This window comes from Schistosoma haematobium, chromosome 4 (assembly GCF_000699445.3).
Source record: "Schistosoma haematobium chromosome 4, whole genome shotgun sequence".
Lineage (NCBI taxonomy): Eukaryota > Metazoa > Platyhelminthes > Trematoda > Strigeidida > Schistosomatidae > Schistosoma > Schistosoma haematobium.
The window spans coordinates 26,066,242-26,079,467 of record NC_067199.1 but is presented as its reverse complement, the minus strand read 5'-3'; the positions used below and the strand labels follow the sequence as shown (position 1 = coordinate 26,079,467).

At 38.0% G+C, this 13,226-nt stretch overlaps 2 protein-coding genes across 4 annotated transcripts; both read right to left on the bottom strand.

The window, feature by feature from the left end:
- Positions 1-435: 435 nt before the first annotated feature.
- Positions 436-915, bottom strand: MS3_00007754 (uncharacterized protein; the record flags this gene model as incomplete). The annotated part of the gene is made up of 1 exon (XM_012938307.2): positions 436-915. One exon carries the CDS (start codon positions 913-915, stop codon positions 529-531), a length of 387 nt encoding a protein of 128 aa, XP_012793761.1. The 3' UTR covers positions 436-528.
- Positions 916-1,741: 826 nt separating this feature from the next.
- On the bottom strand, positions 1,742-11,318 carry PGGT1B_1 (Geranylgeranyl transferase type-1 subunit beta). 3 transcript variants are annotated; one of them, XM_012938312.3, is made up of 8 exons: positions 9,524-11,318; positions 9,322-9,471; positions 9,173-9,285; positions 9,068-9,135; positions 4,530-4,820; positions 3,993-4,229; positions 3,155-3,269; positions 1,742-2,264 (listed from the first exon to the last, which is right to left on the bottom strand). In XM_012938312.3, exons 2-8 carry the CDS (start codon positions 9,423-9,425, stop codon positions 2,035-2,037), a joined length of 1,158 nt encoding a protein of 385 aa, XP_012793766.1. In that variant the 5' UTR covers positions 9,426-9,471; positions 9,524-11,318; the 3' UTR covers positions 1,742-2,034. The 3 variants fall into 3 exon arrangements, with proteins under 3 accessions (XP_012793766.1, XP_051066633.1, XP_051066634.1); XM_051216077.1 differs by having other exon boundaries at positions 9,173-9,471; positions 9,524-9,665; XM_051216078.1 differs by lacking the exons at positions 3,155-3,269; positions 9,524-11,318 and having other exon boundaries at positions 9,173-9,496.
- Between the last annotated feature and the right edge of the window lie 1,908 nt (positions 11,319-13,226).

Genomic DNA, 13,226 nt, shown 5'->3' with positions numbered 1-13,226 from the left:
TTTATACGATCTTGAAGCATCGGCTTAGGTATCGTGGGTATACTATATGAATATCATCTTAATGGATTCAGCGTCACACAACTTCTGAAGATTCCTCAATTGAGCTCAGAAAGTGGAAGAAACTAGCTAACGATACCTCTATAAAAGTCCCATCTTTCAATCCACCGAAACTTCGATGGGCCCCAAAAATCACTAACTCGCTGTGTTGTGGTTTTATTCGGGATGGTCCGAAAAAGATAATGGTGATCCGGCTGTAACTATATATATAACCTTCGTGATTAAATGAAACATGTCCTGTGTTTTTTTCTTAAAAGAGGTATACATCTAAGTAATTACTGTTCTTTTTCATTTATTTCTTAATTATGTGACCATTCCCTCTTTTGCTTTATCCGAGGTATCATTTTACATATTGTGACTCTGTATTGTACCAAAAGTCATGTTTTATAAGTATATATTAAAACACGACTAAATTATTCAAAGATAAATAAGTAGCATATTATTCAAAGAAAACATCTAGTTGTCGAATCTTTACGTGTTTTTTTTAAGCGCTTCCAGTAGTTTCTCCTGTTTTACTGCTATTTCTGTTAGTAAAAATACCCTCACATTTGGATCTTCAATCTGATTAATCTCTTTCTGGAGCTTGTTTACAATTTCATCAAAAACCTCATCTTTATCCTTAATACCGGCGTTATCATTTGACTCCTCGATTCTCTTTATGTGGTACTTAAATAGATTTTCTGCATATTCAATCCACACACAGTTTGCGCATCCAGATTCACAACAATAGGAACGGTGTGGAGGTTCTGGTTCAGAATCACTATTTGGAAAATAGTTTCGTCTCCATAGACGTATTAACCAATTGGATACAGTGCATATAGTAGAATGATTGAAATTCAGTTTCCGTAATAAACCCATGTACACTCACTCCATGTGTATGAAACAAAACAAAATAAATAGATATTTTGTAGTGATTAAAGCTTGTAAGTGAACGGATGGTTGTTAATACAAATAATTTATATTCATTTACTGAAAGATGTACTCATATAATTTATGGATATTGAATTATCAAAGGCGATCAAAATAATCTGGATACCTACGCTACAAAATTCATCGTATGACTATACTGTTGGTTTTGGGAATAAAATGTCTACGATTCTTGGTTTGTGTTTCATAGTTGTACAAAATGTAAGACATCTGGGAAATATACCAGTGAAACGACTGAATCAGTAAACCCGCGATTTACACACGCGTAAGTTATAATGGAATAGGAAAGAAATTCAGTCCATTTTAAACGATAAAAATGCAAAAATAATAATCTGATGACCGTCTTAAGTATATGTATTTTTCTAAAACTATTAGACGATTTTTGTAAGCAGTATGGGAAAAATCGGTGGTGGGTAAAACTTGTGTTTAAATTTGTTCATAAGCTAAGAATATCTTCTAATTATCTCCTGCATTAGTCATATGGTGCAATTAGTAAGAGTTCACCTGACGTAAAACTATACTGACTGATGTTTCGACTTTAACATTAGTATCCCGTGCCAACGTTCTGTCAAAATTTAAGACTGACTATTTTATCTTAGTGAACGCTTTGCAGACAAACAATTTACCTGGTTTGGTGAGGAAACAGTCAAATATGAACTTAACAAACGGAAGTTACATTGATCGCAGATACTCTTAGCTAACATTTTGTGGCAGTTACTTCAGATCAGCAAGGAAATGGAGTTGAAAAATATAAGCATGGGAATTACATAATTAGTATATTACGTAAGGGTACTACGGCTTAATGTTACAGTAATCTCAGTGTACGAACTATTGCTAACGGGTGTTAGATTAGTAAAAAAAAATCCCAAACTGTACACATAACATGCATGCAAAATCAATATTTCGCGTACAGACAATACTTCAGTACACAAAGTGACTTCAAATAACATTTATTAACAAAGAAATATACAATAAAAATATTTCGACTTTATGGAGATTTAGTACTAGCTGAAACTTGGTTTCACAAAAATCACTGTAGAAACGATATGCTTATTTTTTACTCCACTTCAAATGAATCTGTTTCAAACGTTGATGGTATCTTTCAGGAATATTTAACTCTGGATAAACAGTAAGAAGTCTGTCTGAATTTAGTAATTCTTGTAAGTTACGATACACGTATGATTCTGAATCCATTGATTTTACATCGTTCCCAGTTTTTAAATTGTCACTTGCACATAAACATGATAAGCCAGAAAGAGAAAGGTAAGTATGAAGTGGATCTAAAATAAACAAGGGAATTACAAATAAACCATATTTTATCAGTCACCAAAAATAAATATACTAAGTATACTTCTTATGAAATTATATCCTGTAGAAACACTGAATTTTGTCAGACAAATATCACCAACATAAAACTTGAGGCAGATGTACTTTGTTCTAAGTTGTCATGGCACATTAGCACTAAGAGATAAAAATAAGATGAATTGAGAAATATATCGAAATAAGCAGTGATAAGGAAGAGTAAACATGAAGAATATGTTTTGAACAAACCGACTGGAAAATTCTGTGTGAAGTGGTACTGAAATTCGAGATCAAGAATAAGTACATATCCGCTATTGTGAACGACTTCGATCTTTTAAATCATACAGCACTCCACACTGCTGTTTATTAGAAGAAAGCACAGACTTAACTACCAGACACTCAAAATTAAGTTCTCTAACTTAAGTTTCATAATGATTTATTTTGCGATGTACGTTATTTAGTATTGTCACGGAAGAATTTACAATTACTAACAAATAAACAATACATCACAAAACTGTGTGGTCCAGATATTTATCAATTTCAAGACTAATGAGGCCTATTTCATTAAGGGAGTACAAAAATAAACTATGTACAGGTCAAGTGCATTTCAAATATCGAGTGATAGATTAATTTGTTTTGTGGTACCCACTATCTTTGATTAGATAAAGTCAACATGGACGGATCGTGACAACGCAAAATAAAACGAGTCATAAGTGTAGAGGTATTGTTTCTCGTGTAGCCCCTTCGTACAGTTTAAGTTTGGAAATTGTTTCAAACATGCAGAGAACACTTTGAGAAAGCAAAAAATACTTAGTAAGGAAGTTAATAAGTTGCACTGAGTAGGGTATGAGAACAGCTAGGCTTTTACCTGGGGTACAAAACTGGTCAGGAGTCTTTGTGAATGCCCCAATAACATCATTCCAACATCTTGTTTCAAAACGAACAGCTGAGTTCTTATCGACCAGATGGTGACAGTTTAGTATCTATTAAAGAAATGATTTAAAACATTGAGGTTGATAAATTCACCCAATTCAAATTATGTTAACCTACAACAATAGAATTGACTAGGGAGTTTTTATTACTGAATGCATTTACAAGTGATATCAATGTGTGACGTAACCTTAAACTCACTGGCTACTCGTACAATCAATATACTACACGAAACTCCGAAGCAAAATATTTATCAATGTTAAAAATTTCAGCTACGCGTAAATAGCGATGCTTTATGTATGCAACACTAACTGCAGTTCAGCAGGATTTCAGGTCAGATGTTAATTGAATGACCCAACAACTAGTGAGTTTTCGTTCTGTAACCAAACAGTCGCCGATAAACTGTGAAGCACGTCTTTTCTATGAGACGAATGTTTCATATTACGCTTGAAAATGAGCAATCTACAGTATCGCAACTAGATTCTTGTTAGGAATTTATTTATAAAATATTTACAACACATTTTCTCACAAATAGCTTTTAACTTTATAATATGATTTAGACATTGAGTAGCTATTTGGCATCGAATTAATATATAATTGAACAGCTAAGTAGTAACATAATAGCACTTATGCACCACACAAACCCAACATAAGAGAATAAACATCTAAAAAAATTCGAGAAGACGGGCGGTTGTATACTTTTTGTACATGCATCAAAATGTAAATCAACAGAATGACATAGGATTATGGCGAAAAGTGAGTGTTACAAGACTTACCTTAAGACTAGCACAGACCCAAAATGTGTAACATGTATCATCTGGTTTACCAACACGCCCATGAAATCCTTCTTCTTGTAAGTTCAATAGCCATTTAATCAACAGTTCTCGCGACTTGGATCCAGATGGGATAACGGATTCTAATTTACCTATAAGAGACAAACTAGCTACTGCACAGTAAGTAGCTCCAGCATGTGCTTCCAAAAACGGCAAATTAGCGAATCCACCTTGGTAAGTCTATTGTGTGGATAGATAAAAATACGGAAAGTATATATATACATAGACCATGTGATTGCTTAAAAAATTGAATAAAAGTTAAAGGTACATCTAACGACAGGAAGAACTCTAACGTTTGTAGTGGGATCGAACATTCTTTCCAACAATAAAATTGTTAGCTAGTAAAATGAGGTCTTTTGGTTTTAACTATCAAGGGTTGTCAGGTCTACCGTGAATATGCGCTTTATTTATCGCCTATTTCCACAGTAAACACGAAGCGCCTTTCAATTAGAATTAGAGAACCAATGGAAAATTACATACCTGGCATTTTGCGACGAAATCAGCAACGTTTTCACAATTGATAGAATCTAGTCCATTCAAAATATAACAGCTGGCAACTGCAGAAAATACGAAACGCATGTCGCGTTCCCCACATATATCTCCTGCTTTGAACAAGCCAGGCTCATCTGAGCACTGCATAGCCGATAATCCAGCCAGAGTTCCGCGTCTGTCTACACGAGATAAGTTATCACCAAGTAACAACAACGTGGAAAGAGCTGAATAAACCATTGTTACGTGGCTTCCGTCATACTTCGAACGGACCAACTTAGCCTGAAATAAGAAAAACTTTAGAGTTAGATTGAGTGGGCCGAACAAGAAATTGTAACTTGAGAAATGTAGTTTACCTTTCGGATAGGACAACAGATAAGAATTTACATAGTCTGCTAAGCATTATTATTAACTTTAGTTAAGGATATGTTACTGTTGACCTAGTACTTAAAGGTTTATTAAGTTATTCCTATTAAAAATACTACAAAATAAATATACTTAGTTATCAAACCTAGACACAAACCACGGATGTCACTGTCAACCAAATTTGATTAGTTAAGATAGTATTTACGGCTGAATCCCTACTGTTTTTATATCGCTGGCTTGATTTCATGAGAAAATATCCATACGAATGATGCAATCTGACAGCTATGTACATTCACGAACTAGGACTCCTGCCTATAGCTTAGAATTATTAACAAAGGTAGTACTAAGGGAATAAGATAAATCACTTAAATCTGGGAATTAATCAGGTATGTCAGGCGAAACTGCGGCTTAACTAATCGCCAGTTATTAACCAAAGGGAAAATTTACCGCACTATAGAAACTTGTAGAAGTTCACTGTGTTGCTAAGAACGGCCGGATGAATCAACAAACTTTCGAAGACAACTGGTAACATAATATACCAGTCATTTAATACAACAAAACATTCAACAATAGACAAAAGTAAATTAATTTTCCTACGACTGCAAAGGTGTAAAACTCCTTAATTTTTGAACCTATTTTCTGTTGCTAAGATAATAATTCGGAAAATATTCCATTTTTACTAAGCAAATTATTTATTTTACTTATTTGAACACATAAATATTGGTACAAGACGGCAACAAATATATGTGCGCCACACAAAACAATGAGAATTCGAAGAGAGGAAAAAGAAGGTAAGGAGCGTAAAAAGGAACAATAACGAACAGATTAGTGTAAGGTAGTGTAATAATAATAATTGGGGAAACAGAAAAGTACAACCAGAAGAATTCTTTCACTTAAGGAAGTTATAACCACTTTTTATGAAGAAAGTAAAAGAAGGTTACAGTAGGATCGCCACTTGCTTTTATTCTGGGTCATATCTGATAAAGTCTCTAGCCACTGTGTTGTACCATCTCTAGGGCCCCAGCCAGGGAGTCGTGAAGGACCAACACAAGCCAGCTCGTTGCAGCTTTCTCTCATACCATGTCATACACTGACCACGTCTCCGCTTCTTCCAACCAGTCCCAGAGTCAGCAAATAATGCACGATGTGGAATTCTCTGGGATGACATTCGGAGAATATGTCCAAGCCGCCGAAGTCGGTGTTTCAAGATGGTGACACCAATTGCATTATCGTCTCTGTGCCCGAACACACGATGCCGAACCTCTGCATTACTGACATGGTGTTGCCACTGGATGTCAGCAATCCTTCGGAGACAGCGATGATCGAACACAGAGAGTCGTCTAACATCCTCAACTCGGAGAGACCAGGTTTCACAAGCATAGAGCAGAACTGCTCTCACCGGCGCGTTGTAGATCCGACCTTTTACCGCCAGACTAACATCACGAAGGCGCCAAAGGTGGCCCAGATTGGCATAAGCCGCTCTGGCTTTCACTATACGTGCATTGATCTCATCAATCACGCCACCACCAGCAATTATGCAGCTACCTAGATACACAAACTTCTCGACTACGTCTATCTGCTCACCATTCAGGGTGAGTACAGGATTAGAATCCTGCCAGTCTTGTAGAAGTACTTTGCACTTCGAAGGTGCAAAGCACATACGATACCTACGGACACTGATTGCCAACTGATTAAGTGTGGATTGCATGCCTTGGGCATTATCGCACAGTAAGACAATATCGTCCGCATACTCAAGGTCGAGAAGTCTTTCTCCAGGCAACAGATCCACACCACCATTACTTACATCCATCAGAGCTGTTTCCAGAACGCCATCGATGGCAAAGTTGAAGAGGAATGGTGATATTGGGCAACCCTGTCTAACCACACTGCTCGAATGGAACAATGGAGAGAGGTGGTTGTATGCCCTCACTCTGCCTGAGGTGTTTATATATAGGGCCTTTAGGATGTTAATAAACTTCTCAGGCACACCCTTCTTCAATAGTAAATCCCAAAGAATAGTCCTGTCCAACGAATCGAAGGCAGCCAACGCAAATTACGATGTATTAACTATCTGGAACGAACTGTATGAAGGGACAGATATATACGATTAGATTCTTGTGTCGTACGCGCTGAAAGTAGTAAAACGGTCGATTTCTATTAATAACACGGTGGCTTTCACAAATAACCGTCCTATTTAGAATGCATATACCTGCACATTACTTCATTCACACAGTACTCGGTAACTGGTGTAAAAATGGAATTCCTTGTAATATTCTCTAATATCTTAAAAGTCTAAATTTTCGATACAAAAAGTTTGATGTTAGTTAAAACGGGTGGTTCACTAGTCTTATAATAATACCAAAAATCTCCTTAGTAAGCATCTTGTTATTAGTATAGGGCTGTGGAGATTGCTATCTTTGCTAAATTCATGAACCGATCAATGCTAAACCATCACTGAAAATTTGGAAGAACTGGACGGCAGTTTCGTTCTAGTATGAAAATCAGTAGTGCATATCCAAGATTCCGCGTGCGCGACTCAAACCCAGGACCTTAGGTCTTGCGCGAAAACTTGACCTATAGACCACTGAGCCGGAATTTAACGGTTAATGCTTAACTTCAACCAATTCACGATACTGTGCGGTCACCTTTTATTATCTTCAGTAGGTAAATACCTCACACGTTTCGATGCCAGCTCAACAGTCGAGAGGTTAGGTGTTCGCTCGATACCAGAGACCCTGAGTCCGAGTGCCTCATATGGGATCGCGAATATGCACTCTTGGAGAGTCCCATACAAGGACGAAACGGCCATCCAGTTCCTCTAGGTTTTTAATGGCAGACTAGCATTGATCGGTTCATGATCTCAGTAAAAAAACATTTCATTACTGATGTATAAAATTAAAAAGCACTCGAGAACTATGATATATGAAAGGATCAGTTAAATAATTGTTCCTTTTTCTCGATTATAAATCTTAACATTATGGATCCTGATTTGATGGAGAACTCTTAAAAATGACGATTCCAATTACGTTTTTATTTTATTAATTAAACTACTTATAGTCGAGGAAATCTCCCTTTAATTCGCTATTCCAAAACGTTTAGTCATAATTTATACATAAATACGTATTTTCCATGAATACAAATTTATCAAACCGCCGGAAATTTGTGATAACAGAGAATGTTTCGCAAGACCACGTAAAAAGAAAATATGAACTTAATTAAGGTCTGCAAAGTCTAGACTGGTGAACAAACACATGACAATTATTTATTTCACAGCAAAACTCTAAATCACGGTATTCGTAGCTTATTTTGAGGGGATACAAGCCCTATACAGCCGAGAATTCTCAAACTGGATATTCGTTAGTGATTGAAATGTAAAACACACGTAGAACGAAAACGCAGATATCCTTGAGTATCAAGCAAGACCTTCTTGACCGACCTGATGTGGTAGATTATTTTATTTTATTCCAACACATAAATATTGGTACAAAAGGGTACCAAATATATATGCGCCACACCATATTTGTGTGTGTGTGGGCTGTGATACTGCCCGGGTGCCCAGACCGAAACAGGTGGTTTTCTTAGGGGGCCACACCCCGAGCCTTTGACCTAAAGGTCTGATCCACAAGGCAGTAGAGCATCGTGAGAAGATGCAGTCCAATGTTAGCCGGTGACCAACGATTGGTTCGTACGCCATTTGTTCTCGCAGGATACTGGAGCCCATGTGCACCATTGGTTTGGAATCCGGTTAAAGCGCTGAACATTCGCTTTTCGTCCTCTCAATTTCGTAAACAACACCCCCGCCACGAGAAGGCAATGAGTAGGACTTCCCTGTCAGATGCTGTATACGCGTGGCCGTGTGAGAGTATTTCGAGAGGGAGAGCAGGCCCACTTCAAACTCGGCCATACCAGGGCATTTGGGGGGATGTGATATTTAGATAGTTTGCTAGGAAATTACGAGCTATTTGGTGATAGAGATCTACAGAACCATAAAATACTCCACATAAGATGTGTTGCGAATAAGCTCCTTAACTAGAAAACATGATAGTAAATACTTGAAAGAAGAATTACAGGCAACTTAACAAATGTCAACAATCTTGCTAAACATCAATAAGATCTACTCGAAAACTCTAGCCAGATTTGTATTCATTAAAATATAGTCTTACTTCTTCAGGATCTGAAGAACAACCGATGAGATTTGAACCTCTGAAACCCCCCTTGTTGTCTTGAATATCTGAAAATTAACACAAAGTATTATAATTAAATCAAACCAGTTGACAATATTTGGTGAGAGTATATAAACTCTATGATTTCATTCTTATCCACACTGTCCAATGCATCTAAAAGAGCTAAGCCACCGGATGCGAAAAATAAAACAACAATTCTTTAACAAATTTTTGCCATCACAAAGACATCAAACCTAGATGAGTCAAGAGAAACCATAGAATAAGGAAGTATTCCAGTGCATCTCTTGAAGTAAATCTGCAGCTTTTGCAGCACTTTATTATCGGAATCGCAGACCATTAAGTCATAATTTGATATTGTTTTAGTGAACACCTGACGTATTGACCTTGAGTAGATATATATTCAATTATACACGAGAAGGTAACTATTTGCCTTACAAAGTTCAATTTGGGTGGTGTTGAAATAATAATAGTTCAGCTTATGACCTTTCTGGTATTTCTGTCAGTTCAAAGCCAGGACAAACAGAGGGAATGTTATTCATAAGGTCCGCAACCTTATCTCGTATTGAACAACCTTGCCAAAAAAATTTAGCCTGAAAAAAATTTTGAATTCTGACCCGCGAGTAGCGTAATCTTCATTCGGATGAACTATGATGCGTCATGGTGAAAGTCGAGATTTTTCGGAAGTCACAGTGTTGATCCTCTAGCGGTAAATAAATCTCCAAAATAAATAGCTCTGTAAGTTTTCGACATTGGATGCTGACCACATTAGTCTCAGTGGACTCACTTAGCTGAAGGCGCTCGGTCATGCATCAGCACCAGATCACGAGTGGGGACGCCGTGCTCAACAACCCTTGCAATCGCTAGCCAGATTAGATCAGACGATCCTCGATATATCGATTGCCTATCAAATATATCTTCGGACCTCCTCACTTCTGTTTTTGATTTCACGTGATGGGTACGCTTCATATTAAGTGTTACTGGTTAAAGTGTTGTCAAACTCCAAATACCTGTGGCATCTTCAACTCATTGCTGAGAACTAGAGCAACAATTAAAAATATATATATACAATGAACTAACAATACTGGAGATCGAGATGACCAATCAAAGGACTACAAAAACGAGGAGGTGTAACTTCACGTTTCTTGGACCCCAGGCTGGACAAAAAAGATAAAATTCGGGAGGGATTGTGTTACGATCTGGTCATACAGAAGGCAACAACCCGCGTAAAGAACGAGTTGCACTTACACTGTACTTAGAAACACGAAATATACTTATAGGATGGGAATCTAATGGATCCAGGGTCATCAAAGCATTCTTCAAAACAAAGAAGAAGGGAATCATGATGAATGTCATCCAATGTTATGCACTCACCAATGACAGCTATGAAGACGATAAAGATCAGTTTCATGACAGGCCGCAATCGATCTTGGACAGTTTTCCAGCAAAAAACTCAACCATCTGGATGAGAGACCTGAACACCAACGTCGGAATGGACATAAACGGATATGAAGATAACATGAGATGACATGGATTGGGTCCGCGAAACGGAAATGTGGAGAGATTTGCAAATATATTTCCATTCAACAAAATGGTTATAAGCGGCACAATATTCCTACACAAAAGCATACACAAAGCTACTTGGGTTTCACTGGATCACACCACAGAAAACCTGATAGGTCACATTAACACTGGAAAAATTCATGGCGATGGAAGGCATCAGAAAAAGGAGAAGAGCTGAGGTAGTTGCAGATCACTTGGTTGTGTCCAAGATGAAACTTTTGCTAAAGAAACTTTGGACATTTGGGGAAACACATTTTCAATACAGCCTTCCTTCAAAATACTAAAAAACTCAACAAATTCAAAATAACTTTCAACAACAGATTCCAAACCCTACAAGATGTACAGAAAGAAGAAACTACGATGGACGACAGTTAGGAAGGTGTCAAAGAAACACTAACTTCAACGTGTCAGGGATTACTGGGCCGTAACACGCATCATCATAAGGAATAGGTCTCCACGGAAACACTGGAAAAAAAATCAGGAAAGGGAGAACAAGAAAACAGCAATAAATGACAGTCGAATAAGAGCAGAGAAAGTTATGCACAAGCTGAAAACACAGGAGCAAACAAGCAAGTGAAGCGGAGCACTAGAGCCGAAAAGCAAAATCCAGTGGAACACCCAGCAACGACATCAGAAAAAGCTTCAGGAGAAGGAAATATAAAACAACCATGTGATATAACGAGGAAACTAACAGGGAAATATAGCAAAGCAGATAGATCGGTCAAAGACAAAGAAGGCGAACCAAACACTGAGTTTCAAGAACAAAGGAACAGATGGGTAAATTACTTCGAGGACCTCATGAACAGGCTAGCTCCACTGAATCAACCGGACATTGAGGCAGCATTTAGAGACCTTCCTATAGCTCACTCTCAAAAAAATCAAGATGGCCATCAAACAAATCAAGAGTAGGATGAGATTGGGACCTGATATTATGCCAGCTGAATCAGTGAGGTCAGACATAGAAGCAACTGCAAACATACTCCATCTTCTATTCAGGAAGATTTGGGAGGAGGAACAGGTACCGACAGACTGGAAAGAAGGATATCTCATCAAGACATCAAAGAAAGATATGAGGAAATGTGAAAACTGCAGTGGCATCACACTATTACTGGTATCAAGGGAATTTTTTAACTGTGTCGCTGAACCGGATAAAGGATTCAGTAGACGCCCAATTCCGAGATCAACGGACCGGATTCCTAAAGGATCGGTCGCGAACAGATCAAATCGCTAAAGCATGGATCATTATTGAGGAGTCAGTTGAATGATATTCGTCACTATACATCACCTTCCTTGGTTATGAGAAAGCGTTTGATAGAGCGGATAGAAGAAACTTATAGAAACTTCCTCGACTTTTTGGTGTACCGGAGATCGTCAGTATCACAAGGAATTCATACGCCCGGCTACACTGCAAAAAGGTGCGTGGACAACAGCTGACAGATGCATTTCAAGTAAGGACCGGAGGCAGACATATCTGTCTACTCTCCTCCTTCCTCTTTCTGCTGGTGGTTGACTGGACTATGGAGACCTCAACATCTGAGGGAAAATACGGAATACAACGAACGGCACAGAACTAATTAGAAGATTTTCACTTCACAGGCGACCTAGCTCTACTATACCATGCGCACGGACAAATGCAGATAAAGAAAACTCATGCAGTAACAGCCTCTGCATCAGTGAGCCTCAACATATACACCAGCGGAAAACCGAGGTCCTCAAAGACAGCACGGAGGACACCAACCCAATCACACTTGATGGAGAAGCTCTGGGAGAGACGGAAAGTTTCACGTACCTGGGTAGCACCAAAGTTGAAGAATAGATGCAAGTAAAAGCGACTGTTAATCGATATCAATATAAATGCCAATACTGTTCTACTGTACGGAGCTGAAACTTGGAGAACTACAACAGACTTATTTAAAAAGTACAAGTATACATAAAAAATTATCTACACGAGAAACTCTTTGTCCATTGGCCGAATACCACCATCAACAACCTACTGTGAGAGAGAACAAACCGGGTTCCGCGTGAAGGGGAAATTAGGAAACGTCAATGGAAGCAAACAAGAAATATATTACGGAAATCATCAGACTGCATCATTAGACAAACACTAACTTAGAATACTGAACGAAAACCGAAAAGAAGAAGACAAAATAACGCATTGTGTCGCTATTTTGAAAGAGACACGACAGGATGAACTGCAACTGTAAAGTATTGCCCAGAATATGGTTGGATGAAGAGTGCTGTCTGCTGAAAGAAATCTATGGGATAAGGCAAACTGCGTATCTCCAAGGCCGATCTATTTTAACCCCATCCTTCCTTCATGGAAAGCAGCATCGCAACTATGCTAGTTGTCTGAGTGAAACACATTACTGCAGTCGGAACTCTTTATAGTCAGTAGTAAGATTTTGCCTACGGACCTTGGGCTTGCTGCTTTTATTCTCACCGTTCTTCGACCGACCTACTTGACATGGTAGGACCCTGAGGAACGACTTGTGGAGGATCCTAATAAAAGAGCTTATTAAGGATATAACAATACGCAAAGTTACCAATGATACACCAAAAAGGATTACACCACAAGTCT

What these genes read in the sequence shown, in the direction of transcription:
- PGGT1B_1 (XM_012938312.3), bottom strand. Translation starts at nt 9,425, where the DNA reads ATGGTCTGCGATTCCGATAATAAAGTGCTGCAAAAGCTGCAGATTTAC. An exon ending in TCACCAAATATTGTCAACTG is followed by an intron (nt 9,136 to 9,172) that starts GTTTGATTTAAT and finishes GTTAATTTTCAG; the next exon opens with ATATTCAAGACAACAAGGGG. An exon ending in GGGTCTGTGCTAGTCTTAAG is followed by an intron (nt 3,270 to 3,992) that starts GTAAGTCTTGTA and finishes TTTCTTTAATAG; the next exon opens with ATACTAAACTGTCACCATCT.